The 20,774-nt window shown below is 41.7% G+C and overlaps 2 protein-coding genes across 3 annotated transcripts in view; one reads left to right on the forward strand and one right to left on the reverse strand.

Moving 5' to 3' along the window:
* LOC119656560 (cation-independent mannose-6-phosphate receptor) overlaps window positions 1-20,774 on the reverse strand; it is a 532,053-nt gene that overhangs the window by 266,574 nt on the left and 244,705 nt on the right. The gene's annotated exons all lie outside the window — the stretch shown is intronic.
* The window catches only part of LOC119656557 (protein toll-like), a 227,154-nt gene that overhangs the window by 201,805 nt on the left and 4,575 nt on the right, over window positions 1-20,774 (forward strand). For both annotated transcript variants that reach the window (XM_038062936.1, XM_038062935.1), the window contains one exon: window positions 13,613-15,103. In XM_038062936.1, coding sequence (XP_037918864.1) covers window positions 13,866-15,103 — 1,238 coding nt within the window. In that variant the 5' untranslated portion in view covers window positions 13,613-13,865. The remainder of the gene's footprint in view (window positions 1-13,612; window positions 15,104-20,774) is intronic.

The raw sequence follows: 20,774 nt of genomic DNA on the forward strand, positions 1-20,774 counted from the left end.
TGGTTGAAATTTGAAAAGAGAATGCCACTATGTACAATTTTCGTCCAACAAAATCACCCCTAGATCTCCTTTTCTCCATTCGCTACGCCTGCAACCGTGCCTTCCTGGTCACCTTCTTTCAGTTTACGTTGGATGAATCGAATTATTGAGTTAATAAGATCGACATTTTCCTGCCATTGTAATAAACCTAGACTTTCCTCTAGTTGTTCCCTTTCGATCCGATCTGAAAGACCTTCTTGGCTCTCAACAAATGAAAGCAACATTTTGTAAATCCCGCGTTCGAGAGAAGAATCCTCCGAACAAGTTTTGGCCCTCTACATCAGGATGAACGATTCCGTAGCCTACATAACGACGAAATCTATGAGCGATACCATGACCGTCCGGTTGTGGATAAAATCCGGCTCAATAGGTTACGGTGGGCGGGTCACTTAATCCGTATGGATTAAGATGATCCAGCCCGGAAAGTCTATAAGGGCAATATCTACGGTAGGAAAAGAACACGAAGCAGACCCTGCTTAAGATGGAGCGATGGCGTAGGTCAAGACACCAGACAGCTTTTAGGGATATCGAATTGGTGGACCTCAGCGCAAAACCGGGATGTCTGGAGTTCCTTATTAAGGCAGGCCTAGACCGGAAGCCGGTTGTTGCGCCGTTGATGATGATGATGTATGTTTGTTTTGGTAGTCTCTTGCCGGAGGCCTGTGAAAGATCCGTTAAGAGTTCAAAACAATTTGAATGTATCTGAATATATTGTGTTTCAGATCAACTCACACAAAATATATGAATGCCACTCATCTTCCTTACTGTCGGCGATATCTTGCTGAAATGCCTTCTTGAAATAAGTTCAAGCTTGAAGTTTGTCTACTGCGACAGAATTGCTTCGTCGTTACATTCCTGTCCTCGGAAGCAAATTCGACATTATCCACCTACCCCGGAGGAAGAGTCACGAAGAAAATACCTGTATCAAGCATGTGGGGTCAGACACCTGCTGGACTGAAGCCAATCTTTTAGACAAAATTAAGAGCCAGATACTATTATATTTCTAACGTTTTAAGGTAAGATAGAGTTGATGTTTTGGCACTACGATCCACCTCTCAGCGACGAACGGAATAATCAGACAATGACGCCATTAACTCAAAGCTTCTACGGCCAGGAGAAGAACGATTGAGTCAGAAAACTATCCACTTTTGTCCTTCTTTGAAAGAAGACCATGTGTCGTCTGCGACTGAGCTACGCCTTGAAAAAACTTTCGTGTGCCTGAAGAATTTTTCTTGGACACTGCTTATCGACCCGACCCAATTTTTTTTCTGCAGACACCGAGAGAGAATGCATACGATCCACTATACTGCAGCTCGACAAAATAAAAGCCAATCTTTCATTCTTAAAATTCTTCAACAAAGCACCTATGTTTTCATCGGGGTGGATAAGGTTAAACCGCCTGTACACCCTTCTATATGACGGCGCTTATCGCACCATCCTCCACCCCAGCAACGAACATAGTCAACTCGATATTGATGGACACGAGGAGTTGGTGACTCTAAGTCGGATAGTACCTGAACATTTTAAAGCTCCAGCTCCTACGCCAGATCCTCAATCGACCACTAGTTCAGGTACAACGCTTTCAACATCAAAAAGGTCAACAGCACTGGCACAAAAGGCTAAGGAAAACGTCATGTCGCACCAAAGGAATCACTGCAATCATCACGGAATAAAAATCGTTCCCTTTCTCTGTCGCTATAGTTTATTCTATCAACAACCCCCACGCATAAGTATATTTAAAGGGAAGAGTCAGTTACTAGCTGTTATGAAAAGCTCAAGGATCTAACCGCCTTAATAATGTCATTATCCTCGCAAACGTATCTTTTTCCAGATATTGTATCTTTAATAGGAATTCTGCAACTTAGCTTGTTGTTTGGAAGAAGTTTATTTTTAGAACAAGTTTAATGTCCTACAGCAAAAACCCATTGGCAATCCGGTGTTTTACGTATCCATTCAAGTAATTTTTTTGGAAATGTAGATATCTATTCCTTGAACGTTGAACGTAGGATTTCCAGATCACATAACCACAGATAGATATAAATATTTTTTTGTTCGTGCGGAGGAAACCTTTAGCAAACAAGAAGGTGTCATACCTAGAAATAGTGGATTGCTGTATTAACATCTGCACCATTATGGTACTCGCACCCCCTAGACGGAAGTCAAATCATTTTCAAATTACTCAATGAAATGTGTCAGATAGATAAGGGCCGTAAACATGGTAATTAGTCGCAGGTAAGACAACATATCAATACGCTATATGAAAATATGCTGTACGGCGGGACATATGGAAAATCCCAGACGCGGACTATTATGACCGCTCCTAAAACCTTCGGAATATGGTGACGATAATCCACCATCCGAAAGCCGAAGGAAAACCCCCACAAAACAGGAAACATTTATAGGTAAAGTGCCAATGCCAATGTAGGCGTATTGCTAGCGGAATCCTTAGTCTTTTCAAAGCACTTGTACTTAGCAGGCCTCAAAGGTTGTGATTGTGTAAAAAGTTGAAATTCAAGAAAACACTCATGGGAAAGTGCTAATAAAATCATCTGAAGGAAGTGGTGGATATATAATGGATATAACTCGCAAAAAGTTGAAATCTGCAAAGATAGTGCTGAATATTTGAGTGAATGTGAGTTTGTGTGAAATTCAAAGTGAATTTTGTGTTCATCTTAAGAAAAATATTTTCAAATTTCCACTAAACTAACAAGAGACAGGAGGGGGATGAGAAGTAAGTAATGAATTTATATGTAGAAACGATGAAGATAAGTCCAGTCACCCTCGAAAATAACAATTACCCACAATTACGGATATTTACGTCCCTTCCGCACAGCTCCATCACACTAAATGCTTTCTGAATTAATTAAAGAAAATAGAGAATGTTTATGCTTTGCAAATGAGTGGAGCGTCCGATACGAAGCAATATGTACCAGCACTGCAGAAGGCTAGCTCCGCTAAAACGGCGAGTCCCCTAATGGCAGCCATCAATGGTTCTTGTTATCTTTTCGCGTGTCCGGATCCCGGATGCTAAATAGAACGATTTTTCACAATGTCAGAGAAGAATTTCCATTAAGCCTTGCCTGGCTTCGTTTCTGTCTGCCTGCCATTTGGTTAAAAAGCGCTTCTTCCTTCGCGCCAGGATCATTGCAATGTTACTTGGTGCGAATGGTGAAATGCTTTCTGTGAAAGCGGCAGGATGTGAAGGAAGAAATGTATTCAGTGCTCCACGGTTTTATTAGCCCAACTATTTCGTGGGTGAAAGAAGCAATAGACTTCGTTTCAATGTTACCGTTCTGGAAATTGCTAATTTGATTTGAATTCAGATAGCACCTGCGGGGCCCAGGAGTATTGAGTTCCACACATCCTATTTTGGGCAAACAAAGCAGAACTCCAAAACTTCTTGCAATTGGTTTTCATAATCGTACCTACCTCTGCATGAATTCACGCCCATGGAGGTTTGGTCCATTACAAACCAAACTATATACACTCTGAAAGGCTTTTCCCATAAAATCCTATGGCACTTATTGTGCTCCACTTCACAAAATTTGCGAGCAGCCCCTGGCAAGACTTGGCGAAATTTCACTGGCCATTCTATGCACGACCACCACTTGCATTAGTAGCGCGATGTAGCCTTCGAAATCCTGTTAGGAAATTGTATTTTTCAGTACGAAATAGTGAAGTGCCAGCCACTTCTACTATACAATTTTCCGACGTTTCCTCCTTTTTTCCATCAGAGCAATAGAGCGATAGAACGAATGTTATGCTCGAAATGTTTTCGTAATTTAATTGGAATTACACACTTCCCCCCTCACAGATTACGTCAGTCAGTATTCGCTTTCATCCTTGCTTACTTCATGCCACCAGAATAATTATTTGAAAACAAACGGTAATTTCACCAGAGAACAGAGCGAATTCTGCTGTTAGAACGTGAGTGTCCATTATTACTGTTTCTCATTTTGAATGCTGCACGGTGAATGAATTGTATGTCCTGACGGCGAGAATCCTATTTGGTTCGTTGGAAATTGGTGTAATCTCCTTTGTGTGTGTGCTGCTGCTTGAAAATACGACTGAGGCTTAAAAGATGGCCAAAGCTGGCCAATTTTCAGTCCTTTTTGGAAGGAGCGTTGTGAGCATTGGGAGCGCACTGTTGATAGACTTCGTTTCAATGATGTTTTGCAGCTCTGAAGTTGTTCATTCTTTACTCAGAAAATACATAAATTGGGAATACCTTTTTAAGGAACAAAGCCTGCGTAGTATTAGGAGGGAGGTTATGCCACTACCCACCGGTTGGGATGCTTGTCCTCTCGAAAGAGATGATCTTAGTTATGGGACCATATCATCCAATTAGCACATAAAAGGAGTTCAACAATGCCAAGTATGTCCTATACTTAGCCCACAAGAACATCTCCGCGGTGATCCAATCAGCTATTGAAAACATAATTTAGGAGCCTTTGCTATGCTTGGTATGAATCGCTGTGATTTTAAAAAGGATACCATCAACACAGAGTGAGTTAACTTTATGGAGGTTACAGCACTTCTAGAATCCATCATTTCAGTGAAGCTCATGAAACATTACTAAAAGGGATAGCAAGTCAGAAAACCAAAAGCTCGGAGCTTCAGCTATGAAAGGTTTTGTTGATCTTTCATGTAATAATATTCGGGTTCACGATGGTTTTATTTATACATAGCATAGTATTATACGTTGAGCGTACCCAATATTCAATTCAAAGATTCGATTGTCTTTTCATGGGTACCGATTTGACGCCAACGAGGCAATTTTGGCCTACTGTAAGTTTGCTAATAATAGTAGGATTTCGACCAAACTTTCCAATAAACTGCCACACATTAAAGCCAACATTAATTTTGCTGGTCTAGGATGAATTCAAGGGAAGGTTGATAGTACATTTTAAAAATATGTTAATGCACAATTGTTGACTTTATTTTAGCAGATAACGGTAAGGAAGGTATTTCGCAGTCTAGATGTCACATAGAGGCATCATCATGACGTTTTCAAATTTTTCTGGTGGATAATTTCTGAAAATGGCCCCTTAATTTAAGTGACCCCGTTAAATCGGCTTCAAAACTAACACTTACTAATCGAGACCTTTTTTCTAATACCCCACATGACTTTACACCCTCCTCCCACATCAAACTCAACACAAAGTGGAGCCAATTGCTATATGTAAAGGGATCATAGACCACATCATCTCACCAAATTTCGTGACTATTGGTTCAGCCGTCTCCGGGACTGACAGACAGACAGTAAACCGATTTTAATAAAAAGGACTCCGATAGTTTTTCTGATCCTAAAGCAATGGAAACCAAGAACAAATACAAAGGGACGAATAGATGTGCGGTCAACACTGCCATGTTGGAAAACATAAAACACATCTAACACTGCAAAAATACGAAAAATAACCGACTGTAATATGAACAGCGGAAACAACTTAAAAGGAAAAGTACAAACCATGAACACATTACTTACTGGGATGGTAGACTTGGGACGCATTCGTAGAAACAACAAGGCCAATTTACTATTCAAAAACTGCAACATTCCGCACTTGTAGTATCAACGATGAACCTTATCATGTCACCTTGCGATGTTTTAATTCTCCCAAAAGAGATCACATTGCCAGGAGCTTCATTGTGCCGGTGAATTAAGTTGCGGTCCCGTGGAAAAATTGATACAGATTGATAGAGCACATGAGAAGCCTAGATATCACTATTAAAGAGGAGCTTCGCAATGACGAAATCATAGTCAAAAGAAAGAAATTGACACAATTGCTTCTTCTAGGACACCACACTCTGATGCCACTCCTTGTCCCCTGAAGTCTTCGTATCGTTTCTTCTCAAATGAACAGACATTTCCTTCAATTCATGAAGCTAAATAGGACATAGCTCGCATTATCCATTGAGTGACCGCATTTGTTCGAACATTTTGTAGCTGATCGTTTACTGACGGTGTTTCCCAATCTTATTGAATATGCACCTATCGCCTACCTATCTACCTTTCATCGTATACCTCAGCTGCTATTATCCTCCCTCACTTGTTCACTTTTCCCAACTATTCTATCAGAAAAAATATCATCAACCAAGAAAGGTAAACGGAATAGTTCTTCTTTCTTAGTCTTTGGCCTCTCAATATCGGGGCCAATTCATCATGCAGATACCCCTCCAATTGTCACACTCAAAACGAGTCCCATTATTTGAGATCTTGACAATCATAACCTCCTTCTTCTCATTAGGCAAGTTCTCGTATTCCCAAGAATCCCGTACAAGTGAAAGCAACAATAAGCAATAACCGCAGGTGCAGTGTTAAATAACTACACGGGAAGATCGTCAAGCCCGGAGGCTTTACTCCTTTTAAGTGCATTGATGGCCGAAATGATTTCTCTTCTGCTTGAAAGAACACTGCGTATCCAAATGTTACGAAGCCATTTCATCCACAAGAGGAGGAACCTCGCCTGATGTGATACGGTTAAGAACCCTAGTGAAGTATTCTGCTCGTGGCTGAGAGATCGATCGTTGATGTCCTTCGCAGAACCATAGAAAGATTTGCGAGCACATGCTGGGGGGAAGGGGGGTGAATGGGAAACTGAGCTACGACCAGAACAGTTTCAGTTACTGTGTCCGATACTCGAAAAGGGTGTGATGCGACTTCAGGACCTCAGAACCCCTCGGAAGAGATGCGCATTTATGATGGGAATGGCGAAAAATGCCAGAAGAAATTAATCATTGAGTAGCTACCAAAAACGATAGGAATGATCGAAGACCTACAGATGGTTTCCCAAAACATCTTCTGGCCGAACTACAATCTCATTCAATCCAACACTAGTGAAACTTCATCTAAGGCGCCACCGTCTGATGTAAGTGCCTGGCCCCCTAAAGCCTTCGCATCCCGCAATGTTATTACGTTATTAATACCGATACTCATTCTTACCTGAATTGACTGACATCAAAATAGTCCCCTTGTTTGACTGTACTATGTAGTATATGTCAAAATCTTTTGGAAACTTCCACTTCGAAGTAAAGTGAAGGAGTCTCTCATGACACCGACGGTGTTCCCCAATCTTATTGATTTTGAATATACACCCTGGAGTACTTCTGTTGGCCATCCATTTAGTTGACCCATCTACATATCTACCTTTCATCGTAAAATTCAACATCTACTGTCCTTCCTCGCTCTCCCAACTATTTTATGAGGAAAAATACCATGAACCAAGAAAGGTACGCTGAATAGATCTTCTTAAGTCTTTGCCTTTTCAGTATCGAAAGGGATGAGTTCGGATAGATAGAGTTTGTTATTTTTCTCGGTCATAGGCTTGGCACGGGTGAAGTCGAGAGGCTCTCAAATCATCATCTAGCATATTAAACCATCGCTGTTTCGATTAGCCTTTTGGTCGTTCCTCATGGCGTTCTTTGTACACGCCAATCTTCGCTGGTCAATCCTCTTCAACGTGAATTACATGCCCATACCACTAGAGACGTTTCTCTGGCAATTTTTTTGATGCTGAATCCAACTCCATATCGGCCGGAGAGGTTCTCAAGTCGGATGTGGTCGTAGCATGTTACGCTACTAATCCAATCGCTGTTGTCTCCATTAGCCCTAGACGCCGTTCATTTTCGGCTAGCACTGGGAACCACAAAATGCTATAGAACAAATACTATGGTAAATTTTGAATTTGAGAATTCCGTTGATTTGTCGATCGAAAGCCTATTGTGAAGTACCACCCCATCCAGGTTGCATTGATAAGTAAATCAATTGTATGGAACAGTTGATCATTGACTGAGAGTCTCGATCCGAGATAATTAGATTCCCCAGTTCCTGGTAAGTCGATGTGATTGACAAAGATAATATCTAGTTCATTACGGTCGCTTGTCAAAAACTATGTTTTAAACAGATTCAGTAGTAGGCCGTTCGGCATGCGCCGATCTTTCCACTTTTAGACATGTTGCAGCATTTAACGGAAACGCTGAAGTAGCTGATCTAATTCATTTCAAACTAAGAAAGGTTCCACCAGAGCTTGACGATATTCCCGTTGATGTATCGAATCGGGAGTCGGACATTTCATACTTCTATTAAGGGCCCTAATCTCTGAGATATCCGACCTAATAGTCTCATCTGTCTCAAGCATAGTCATCCATGGCCAGGTGCACATATCTTGTGACTCCTCTAATCGCTGATCACAGCCGTACTATAAAAAACTGGAAGCAGAGCGGTCGGGCGATCCGAAAGAGAGCATTCTCACCAAGTTGGTGTGAAATACCTCCCCGCACAGTACTTTCGAAAATGAACTTCTTCGAAGAGGTTTGAACACTGTAAACGAGAGTAAGCACATGTAGGTTTTGCAAGTCTGATCCAGCATTTTCAAAACCAAATTCAGAATTTCCGAACTAATTTCGGACCTTACCAAATTAACTTCAGACTTTTCCAAATCAATTTCAAATTCAGACTTTTCCATTCCAAAATCAGAATTTTCCATTTCAAATTCAGATTTTCTTTGACATTTGCGTCTTAAGTTTTATGAAACTTTTTACCAACGAATAAGGATTTTTTGAAAAAATTGGAGCTTCCCATCAATTTCCTATCATTACTTCCTTTGAAAAACCATTATATTCGGTCTGGAAATATACATAATTGCCCAATGGCGTCCTTTAGTGAAATATTAGACGTTTCACAGTTTTTGAAAATAAAATATGTGCTTTTCCAATTCAACCCTAAAATTGCCGTCGACTCCTTCTGCTTACGTTTATCTCATTACATATTATAGTTAACTAACTTTTAGGGGAAAGACAATAAAGTAATGAAAGCACACAAAGATGGTTCCCACATTCTCGCTTGCCCGGCGTAAGCGTCTAAAGTAATTAGCAAAGCCATAATTTAAACTCCTTAATACTTGGGAAGTCCCATCGATTGTCAATAGACATTAATGAAGTTTTACGCAAAACGACAGAACTAATTGAAGTCACAAGTACACGACTTTAGGTCTGTAGGTCATGTAAGGAATCACCAAAGATTGAGGGAATTACATTTTTCCTCAGATCAAATACCATAGCCCATTATACTAAACGATGATAGAAAAATTGATGTACCGCTCAGATTTTTTTCTAAGAATCCCAGCTTCATCCATATCCAGTTGTAAGAGCTTTTAGTAAAATATTGAAGAAAATGTGAACTTAAATGGAAAATAACGATTTTGAAATGGAAAAATTTGGATTTGAAATGAAAAATTCTGAAATTGATTTGGAAAAGTCTAAAGATAACGTGGAAAGGTTTGAAATTATTATCAAAACTTACGTTTAGAGTGCTGAAGTAAAATTGTGTTTATATAAAGAAGAAATCCAAAACCAAGCGCAGAAGAAGGCCGAAATATACATATTTGCAAATAAATAAATTGTTCTAGTAAAGTTAAGCAAAACCGTTTTGGATATTTTATTTAAATGGTCTGAAACTAGTCCGGAAATTCTGAATTTGATTTGGAGAACTCACCATGCACTTTTACAATTTTAGCGTACGTTTTCGAAGCTGTTCCGCCCAATCTGGGGCAAAATTTTATCGCAACGCGTTGCTCTAGATTTCGTTTCTCCATTTTGGTTACGGGCACACCAACACACGTCTATTCAACACGACACAGCAGGCGAACTAAACAAGTTAGAGCGATGATGAACATACCAATGGAGAGGGGAAGGATGTCAGGGAAGGGGAAGGCAATTTGAAGGTTGCAGGATTACCACAAGCGCAGCAACAAAACCAATCTCATTACTTACACTACAACTTGTTAGCACTGATGAAGGGAACAAGTGGTTCCCAAAATATCGGTATTTGCAAGAACCACACCAACGAAAAAGAAACAACAAGTTTTTATTACTTCAACTCATTACTTAATTATCTACCCTCGTATTTGCGGTTTGACATCAGCAAGTACTGGAAGCCTACGGTGCAATAATAGGCTCTTTATGACCAGAATGATGAACTAGAAATTTATCTACTCAGTACTACAACTGCGCTGCATACTGTATGCGATACTTGAAAAATAGTTGTGGTCTACAAAAGGATCGCCGTAAGAGTGTAATGTGGCTTCAGGACCCTCTTATTCGCCTCAACAAGCTGGCTTAGTTATGCATAGTCAGGTTTATATTGTTGTTTCCCTGGTCGCTGATTACAGACAGATACTTTACACTTTCGAAAACCACAGTGAATAGAGAAGCGGTCAAACTAGGAAGTAGGAAGAATTCTAACCATCCTTTCAGGGCAAGCCTTTCTGATTATTGTATAGTCAAAGGCAGAAGTGAAATATCTCGTCAAAATTACGACTCTTCTCAGAAATGTCTGGATAAAAAACATCTACATTCAGTGGGAAGCACTATGTACTTCACCAAAATCGTATATTAACACAGTATAGTCCATTGTCCTCAGCGGATAGGTAATGATACCTAACAGGAAGCATTTGTAGGCTTCCTGGTAGGGAGTCACATCACTATTTCAATATCAGCCGTTAAACACATTGGACTGACAATGGACACTAGGTTAAACTACAACGAATGTCACAATGTTTGCTGTATGACATCCATTGGCACATACCGACGGCCCAGCAAGAGACGTTAAGAACACGCGATTACGGGCGCGTAGGGAGGTAGCCAAAATTGAGACCATTCTGTAATGTTCTTTTACAGCTGCGTTGACTATCATCAAAATAGCCCCCTTGTAGAGCGAGACACCGATGAAGGCGCTGCAGCCAGTAGTTGCTTGATTTAGGAGAAGAAACTTTTTGACCGCTTTTTTTATCGCTTTCTTAAGTTCTTCGATAGTTCTGCGCAGGCTGTCGTCTCGAATTGTGCCAATAAGGAATAATCCGGTGAATTCAAACCTCCGCAGTAACAAAACGGGGCAGATTTCCTTGAGAGCCAAACCAGATTTGTTCCAGCCTTATGCGCTGGAGTGGAGGCTTTTTATTCAACAGTTTAATAACTTCCTGCAACTTATTTTCATATTCTAAGGATATTTTCACTCTTTCCTCACATAAAATGAGCGCCAATGAAATCATGTCGCCAATAGACACTGTACTCGAAGGGTGTTGCCCGCGTTGGGTCTAAAAGATATCGTTTTGTTTATTGAACGCTTCTTTAATATTAAAAATCATCTGTCAAGGGAATATCGCAATAGGCGCCGATTCGGTACGGCTGCAACAATTCCTCCGCTCCCATGCGTTTAATTTCTTTCAATTTGCCAATTAATAAATTTTTGGTTTGATTGGCTGTACTATGTAGTATATGCCAAAATCTTTTGAAAATTTCCACTTCAAAAAAAGCGGAGAGAGTCCCTTATGACAGTAAGGCACATAGTTTTAGCGCGTTCTGAGTATCCCTGAGTAACGAATTCAAGATTATATAGCACAGCATATTTGGTTCTCATACAAACTGCCAACGAAAGCAAACCCGTAACCACCAGTACTGCCTCATTTGATGTGATTTTAAAAGAGTGGTAACTTCCCCAAGCCGTTAGACAATAGTCCTAATTCATCTGCTATTGTCTCCGAGAGTTTATAAGTCGTCCATCTTAGCGACGAGCAGATTGCATCACATTGTCTAAATTCGCTATCGTTCGGCAATATTCGTCCAAACGCTACAATGGTGTTGGCTGCTTTTGGCAGTAATTTCTTTCTATGATTTGTGACTAAAACCGCTTCCTTATCAGCCACGATCAGCTCGCCTCTTTTTAGCCAGAATTTCATCTTCCTCACTGTCTTGGTCGTGGAGAGCCTTCACTGCAACAACTACAACTAAGTGATCTGGAAATCGTAGCCTCTCCTAGGATGAAAAGCTCAGATACTTCATTATGCTTCACAACAGAGGGCCTAGTACTGAGCCCCGTGGTATTCCGCCATGAAGATGTTTTCTATGAAGCTATCATCCGCCTCGTACAAGAAAGTCCTCTCCCTGAGGTAATTCTGAACCAAAACTCACCAAGTATCCAGGAATCCCCAGTTTACCCACGCGCCTTTAACTCAACTCTTGTTGACGAAGTTAAATACGTTGTTGACATCCAACTCCAACACTGCACAGCACCCTTTAAATTAGCCGCATCTCTTGCCAAATTCTCCACTATGCTTGTTGCATTCACAATGAAGTAAGTGCGCCGTAACCTGGCACTCCGACAACCCATTGAAGTTTTCGATCGTAGACGCAACAACCCATATTGGATCAGGGCTTTGAATTGTGTTGAACACTTCAGTCAAGACCGTAACGGCACATTACAGGATTACAGTACCTTAAACGAGGCAATGTGGCCAGCATTGCGCTCGGCGGAGATTATAACTCTGATTTGACTCAGGAACTTAGTACAGCTGAGTCGAATGGTATCCGATGTCAAATCACGATCCAAATCCTACTGACACTAGTGAGATTTGAACCGCGGTCTTCTGTACGACAGCTTTGTGCTCTAACCACTCAGTTATGCGAACACAAACTGATTAATAACAGTCTCAATTGCAACTTTTTGTTTGGTCCTAACGGTTTTTTTTAAGCACTCTATTCGAAGATCACCCTTAGGGTTTAGGTTAAAGAGTCGATACAAAACCCTTTACTTTAACCAGTTCTGTGACTATATTTCGGAAGCATTTTACTCAACCAATGATGAACTGGCCGATGAAATTACTTAACGCGTCAACGGCATCTGCTTCAGAGAGTGCTCCACAACAGGGGTCATGGCATCAGAAAATATCTAAAATCTAAAATTTAACGCCCTTTACTACTACTTTACAGTCTTATCATAATTTGTAACTCCCAGAGATTCCCAATGAAAATGAACGCTGCCTTGCGGCATAGCAAGCTATGGTCACGTCTGCAATGAGAACATCTGCGCTCGATATGGAGTTAATCCCACGCGAAAATTGCGCAGTAGGCACCCTTAATGGTATAGTCATGCAATCCTCGCTGATGAATACCCACCCGTTAAGTGTGGTTAGACACCGAAGTCGATAGAACACGACTAAAAAGCCGACCGAAATAACGATGACTAGATATCCTCGAGCTTTTGACTGCACTCTGGCAAAGTCTATTATCGAGAAAAATGGCGAACCCGACCTAAACAAGCCAATTCCGCCAGCGAACGGGGCAAACACTACAGAAAAAAAGAAACACCAAGCAATGATTGTTATGCCCGCCGGGATTAGTTTCACTCTCCATTCTCATCTGGATTGCGCCTTTCCCCTCTCCTCCAAAGGCTTTTTATCTTATACCTATTTACGTTTCTCGGGTATTCCACAGGGTTCGATTTCACAATTTTAGATGTGAGCTGAGTTTCCAAAATGTATGTGTTTGTCTAAGACATTTTTTCCCAACTCGGACTTTCCTTTCACATCAATTTCAAGCAGACCTTTATTATCTAACTGAACACATCCCTGAAGGAGTCCAGTTTTGTTTCATCAATGTTCTTTTATCTCAAAATTGTCACCATATCACTTGCTCTTCCTTTTTTTTGATCACATTAAAGAGATTAAGTTTGATTAAGAATTTACGCATTGACCTATTTTAAACAAATGAATACTAACAAACAACTTTTCTTCTCTTTCAGAAATTCCTTTCAAATCTAAAATCTCACCTGAACTCTTACAAAAGTACGGCTTCCAACAAAACCGGAACACACCTGAGATTGATATAGATGACAACAACAGCAATCCTACCCCCATTAGAATCACGATTGCCATTGGAGTTATCATCTTCATCACTTTTTCTCCCACCATCGTTACCGACATCAGTACTACCCTTACATAGGGTGCAACGTAAACAAAAAAGCTTTCTACCACTGCTGAAATTTGCATGACACCATGATAACTTCTCCATTGAAACTAATTGTCAACGACGGGGGACCATCGATGGCGACCCTCACAATAGCTCTATTCATCACGACTGCACAAATAATAACGGCAAAGTCCTTAGGCGCTCGTCCCGAATGTCCACCGTTGCCCACAACCTGTTCATGCTCCTTTGTATTCGGCGATTTGGAGATACAATGCCCAATCGACGATCCTAATATTATTGTCAGGATTCAACCCAGCGAATATGTTCAGATTGAATGTGCAAAGATGAGCGAAAAGGATTACGCATTTCTCCCTCAAATGGAGATAGGTGATTCGACTAGAGTGCAAATTCGAAGATGTCCTTTGCCGAGAGGCCAGTCATTGAAATCAATCATAAATCGGCTTGGAATCGGACGAGTGCGATTCTTGCTGTTCCAGAGCTACGGGACTGACTTAGGCAATACATTGGTCCGGGAGCATCTACGCGGATTTAACGATTTGGAGCGCTTAGCGCTAAGAGGAAATGGTTTATCCGATTTGCCAGCTGATTTATTCAGTGACCTAGGAAATCTCACGTGGTTGGATTTGAGCTCCAACCGAGTTCATTTGCCAAAGGATATTTTTGTAAATTTGGACAAGTTGAATTATTTAGAGCTGGGGTTCAATAAGCTGGAGAGACTGGAGCCTGGCATATTCCGCAATCAGAAGCATCTCAAACATTTAAATATGTGGAGCAACCGACTTCAAAACCTTTCTATGGAATCATTCGAAGGAATCTCATCGATAACGGCCTTAGACCTTAGCGCAAATGAACTAACATCCTTGGAACCGGATGTATTTAAACTCCTTACAAACCTAGAAGTAATCAACCTTAGTAAAAATAACTTCACTGAATTGCCTGAAGGACTATTTTCGAGCAATTGGAAATTACGAGAAATTCGACTACTAGAAAATTTGAAAGTAATGGAGACTCTCCCGTCAGGATTTCTAGCTGACCTTCCAGAGCTAGCAGAGGTTCGTATCAAGGCGTCATTGCGAAATCTGCCAGGGAATATGTTCGCGGGGTCGGAAAGTATCCAAAATGTGTCGTTAGCGGGCAACTTGTTGGAAGCATTGCCGGCCGAATTGTTTTCAAATCAAAGCAATTTGATCAAATTGGATCTTCATCAAAATAAGTTGACAGGACTCCCCGACGATATATTTGCTTATACGAGATCGCTCGTTATATTGGATTTGTCTTACAACAAATTAGAGAATATCTCAAGGTGAGTGGAATCTTTTTTTGTAAAGTTTAAGTTAGTTAAATATTCAAAGTAGTCGTACTCAAGGGAATGAATATTAATGAGCAATAGTAGTCACGGTCCCTCATTTGTACTTAACATATTTACTTTACTGTAGTTAGTTCCATTAGGCTTAACGCTCTCATATGAATTATGCAGACTTTGTAGATACTTTTTCCCGGCAGCTCTCATCCCATGAAGCAGTGAATCATCTGAAGCCTGGTCACTTGCCCATAAACAGAGCTCCGACTTTTTTAGCAAACCAACAACCAGATAACACAGATAGATTGTGCGTGTTTCTTCCTTTTCAGAAACAATCTTTTCCAGTCTTCGTAGCCTTAGTATCTGTTTTTCCTCTCGAACTGCACTTGACCATGACCAAATCTAGACGGTGCACAACGCGCATTCACTTAGTTCCTAACTGGCCCCACTTCTTGCTCCCTCCGCGAAAGCAACGATAAAATATGTAGAAGTGCATTGGCCTCATTGTTTGGTCTCTCAAGCATGAAAATGTAAGATCGTTAATTAAAACAAGAACTAAAAACATGAAATATGTGGAGGTTCCAAGAAGAATAATTATGGGATTGATTAAAGTGTTGCGTATGATAATTGCAGGAATGGATGTAAGAGGCTCTAGTCGTAGGAATGGAGTCTGCAAGTCGCTGTTAAGCTGATAGGCTGGGGGAAAGATATTATTCATAGTTACTGTTACTTTTCTCATGAATCACCCTGAAAATTAACACTTTTTCTCCGCAATGCCATAGAATACTTGAAATGGTCACAAATTATAAAGCAACGTACACCCACCAAGATGGTCCCAGAGGGGTCCGGACGAGTAGGAAAGAATAATTGTAGCATAAATGGTAATGAGACATCTAAACATCTCAGTGAATGGTTGATGGCATCAAATAACCAGTACCCTGGAAGCGAGGCCACAAACCTATTGTGCCGTGTTTCCAGACGAAATCGAATAGGACCTTCAAATTAAACAAGTTCTGTAATGTCTAATACGCATTTACCCTTCTTGCTTCCGCGACATTTGGAAACTATGTCTAAATACTTATCACCCATAATTTATGCAAGCCATGAGATATCCAAGGTAGAGTGGGTAGTGACCCCATATGTCGTGCCAGAATAATAACTGAGACAGAAGGAGATATCAGATGAGGATGAAATACCTCAGGGTCATCCCTTTCTCGTACAGGGCGTCCAGGTTGGCAAACTCTTTGGCTCCCTGCGGGCAATCAAGTCATTATTTTCCTCCCAATTTTAGTTGTCTTTAAAACCATAGTGACACTTCCTTTCGGTGCAACTACTACAGATTCAAGGCATCGGATTGAAATACCGAATACCTGGCCTGTCTTTCCCGACTGGCTGACGTGAATCACTAAAGAATCAGTGGAGTTGCTTTTATTTGCAGGCAAGCCTGAACTGCCAAAATTCGTCCACACTCCGAAATGTCTATATGTCTGCTCTTTTAGTTGGCGATAGTGAATTCCACTATTCAGTTGACCATCCCGAATAAAAAGGGCGCCCAACGTGGGACATTCATACTATGAACTACTTCCGTCTACAATATGAAAACCAAAGGAGGAGCTAGAAATATTTGGGCAATCGGGCAAAACCACTGAACCCCTCACCTTCACTAGGCACTTGGTTGAACTGTTTTACTCCGCTGATGCCCACTCTGTGGGTTATGCTAGTACTATGGGAATGGGAATGCTATCCACGCCTAGGATAAGGATTGGCCTACCGACAACGGCCTTTGGCTTTCGTACCAACACACGAGTTTGTTTTTGGAATGTACCCCTCGATAACGGTATCGAGGACCGACGGTATACTCGCTTTCTCCAACTACAGGCTCGGCATTCCCTTCCCCGGCATTCTATTCCGCAGGCGAAAGTAAGTGTAAATCTGATGTTTGATTAATGCTTACGGAAACCGCAAGGTGTACCCTCTTTACTTAGGAGGCCATTTTAAGAGATTCTACTCCAGAATGAAAAACAAAACCCAGTGTGACACATCAATAGAGATTTCCGATGCAGGGGGAAAGAAAGGATTCTTTCAGAAATTGAATGCAGTTCAGTAGGGGTTTCCTGGAGGTGACATTATAATAGTAGATGGAATAGGGAAATATTCACGTGCTCTCTGTCGTCGCAAAGGGTAGGCTGGTTTGCAAGCTCGATCTTCCCGCACTAATCACATCAACTTCCTTCCGATTTTGTTGGAGCTTTATCTGCACTCCATCGATTTGGAGGGGGTTTCGGCGAGGTAAGCAGAAGTGTATCTACAGTACTCTACGCGGCGGGGACATTCTGGGGGAAACTAATAGTTATTATCCGAATGGTATATGATATCGCAAAATGTCACGTGTTGCACCGTGATATAATCTCAGAAGAATTTGGGGTCTAAAGCTGACGCTCTTCATGCTGCGTACATGCCTTCAGTAGATCTTGATCTCTTTCCTCCTTATCAACAATTGTTTGCGCTGGAACGACGCGCTACGTTGGTTTGATATAATTTCGAATGCAGAAGTTCGTGGACGTGGAAAACTCTATTGCTGGCTATGCTATAGAAGTCACTATCTCAAAATGGCCGACTAGTGGTTTGCGCTAGGAACACATAACACAGAACATTGGAGGAGCCTCCTGGAAGGCGATGAAGCGCATTTCAGCAAACCGGGAATAATGGCGCAATGGTGTGGTCGACGCAGTATGCCCCCTTAACCGGCAAATGGCAACCATGTATATGACGTGTTTGACCCCTCTGAGGTCGGTATATGTAGGAGTCTACGATAGAAGAGTACAAGATCATAGAAATTTAAAGTGCCATAATTAAAGAAGGAAACAGGCAAGCAAACCACAACACGACATTCCTCTTCCTGGGCCAGCCTCCTCCACCTTATATTATAGTATTGATTTTATTCACAAAAGTGGAATTATTTATAAATACTCAGCATCCACCAGTGTTTTGTTATGGACGGTAAGTAGGTAAATATGAGCGGCCGCTCCGAGGGGTCCAATTAGTGCTGTGGAGTGCCATTTTGATACCAAAAGCTCCTAAACCATGAATGCTGTAGTAAGAATAAGGGGAGCAGAGTCCAATAGCCGTAGTTTGGCTCCAGCAAAAACTTGACAATCACAAAGGAAGTGCCTGAGGGTTTTTCCTTCCGGTCCGCAATGCGAATCGTAGGATATATCGCGGTGCCCTATATACCAATGACCCGTGCAGTCCGTCGTAATCATAAACACATTTGCACACGTCTAGCTAAAAACCTCTTGCAGTTGCGTTTTGTTGCAGGCGGGCCGAATTCGCTTTAATCATCTTTGACTTGGCGGAGGTTATAAGTTCTCGTGATTTGAATTCAGCAGCTTCTAAGCAATCTGCAAAAGGTTTCGCCCCTGATAGTTGCTAGCAGGACGCAGACTTCGTTCGTCAGCCTACTCACTCTTCTTCATTTTCCATTTACCAGGAATCCAGAGGAGGGTAACGTACCACCAAGTCTATTCAATGCGTCCCTTCACTGCGGCACTAACTTCGAGGATATCGCCACTGCACAACCCAGCGTGACTAGCATTATGCTATCAGAGCCCAGAGGTTTATATTCGAAAAAGCTGTTTATAGCCCAGCTGATTTTAGTGTCGGTAATCACCGAATTAATAATCTCTCACGACTGGAATTGAATATACTCCAAACAAAGTTCCGACTTACAATTTTTCTTGCTAGCGAGGAAATAGGGACTAGCAACTCGAAGGCTCCGTGCAGAATGTTATTGAGTCTCGGAAACTACCTGGCGTTTTCAATTTTCGAACTGGCAGTTTAGCCAGGATCGCCTCCTAGCAGTCAAGATGGCAGACTTACCTCCCTGGTCAGCTTCCTGAGGTTAAACAGATCATCATTCCACCACGGTGATAATGATATACTTTGGACGAAATTTTAAAAATGGCTTCGAATGCCTTTTCCAGACCCCCACTTTGACCCCGGTTCGTCTGTCGCACCAATGTTGCCAATTCACACACCGGGAATTTGTTCGTAATAGCTTGACCATGTCCGAATAGCTCAGTGGTTAGAGCACGAGACTGTCGTATGGAAGGTCGTGGTTCAAATCTCATTGATGGCAGCGGGATTTGTATCGCAACTTGACATTGGGTACCAGTTGACTCAGTTGTGAAGGCGTACCTGAACCAAATTAGGGTAATAATCACGGGCAAGCGCAATGCTTACTAATTGCCTCCTACAGGGTGCTAGAATCCCGTAGTGTACCGCTATGGTCTTCAATGAAGTGCTGTAACATACTTCAAGGACCTGATCCAATTAGATTGTCGCGCCAACGACTATTATTATTAACTTGACCAAACTTACTCCAGTCGACCCTAATGGGGCTTCTGAGAGGGTTGAAAAGCTATACAGCGAAATTTAGCCTGAAAAATATCCAACTGAAACCTATGATGGATGTTTAGCCAAGCACTCCAATTCTCCTCTTCCGCTTCAGTAGGGTAATATCAACGACGTCTTCCGAACCGTCACAGTTCTCCGAACTGGAGAAATGGAAGGTTGATATACTGCCTCTGTTACATACCGGCACGTGTGTGTTAATAATGAAGTGAAAGAAAGTCACACCTCTTTCATTAATTTCCAGGCTGCTTCAAAGTGTATGCTTTCTATTGTCATTGCAGCCTATCGACAGGTTGGTCTTCCTTGCTGCAATGGTGGTCAATTTTTGTTCTTCTGGTAGAGCGCTCCGCTCTCGCCTGTTCGAGTTTGACCGTGGTTAGGTCCGGATACAGAAAAACGTATAGGTTCTTTGTGGAAAAAATACGCATTTTAGGTCTAGATAATATTTATTTTGAGACTCTTGATTTTTCCGCCTCATTCCGTCTAGGGCACCTGCATTGTTGCCACGCCATTGCCTCCCTCTCGGAGAAATACTAGCAGATTAACTGAGGTGCAGCGCTACCTTCAGCATGATCTGCTTGCGTAAGGGCATCGTCAACCGGTTTACTTGGAATTCATCGTGTGGGATAACCTTGAGCTTTACACTCTCTCAGGTGTCGCTGTTCTCAACGCGGCACGAACCGAGAGAGTCCCTGAAGAATTGATCTTCATATGCTATGACATGGAATCCATGCACCACCTGTGAGGAATCAAAAGAGAGGGTGCATAAACCATATTCTCCCTTTCGGTTCAATGACCACCTGCGGCAGCCTAACCTCACCACTAGTCCACACCTTTGACGTTTGTTTGCCGCTAGCGGAACTACCGTCCACCAACGCCATACGTGAGTACTGTTTTATTGTTTGTCCGAGCCATTGTACACTCTGCTCCTTTTACTCCTTTTACTTTTTCATCTTCACATCAATTGCGCTTAAAAGCTGTAGGTTTCCGCTTTTGCTGATTTTCATGGAGTTTGTTAATGTATCCCTCGACAATTGACCAGTATTTTTCGAGGCTCTTTTCATTCTGCTCGCCGACAGTACTGACCTACTTACTCTTCGCAGAACGTGTGTGGCCTTCTGATACTAGCTCTTAAGCAAGACTCCAGTGGCCCATTCACTTTTTCGCTGGCTTCCGGTGGTTGGTATTCTTATCATCCCCCATTCGTCGGAGCGCCTTCGCCGTCGACGGTTTCGGGTTATGGGTAAAGTGGCTGGTACTC

The sequence above is a fragment of the Hermetia illucens genome, chromosome 5 (assembly GCF_905115235.1).
Source record: "Hermetia illucens chromosome 5, iHerIll2.2.curated.20191125, whole genome shotgun sequence".
In the NCBI taxonomy this organism is placed as follows: domain Eukaryota; kingdom Metazoa; phylum Arthropoda; class Insecta; order Diptera; family Stratiomyidae; genus Hermetia; species Hermetia illucens.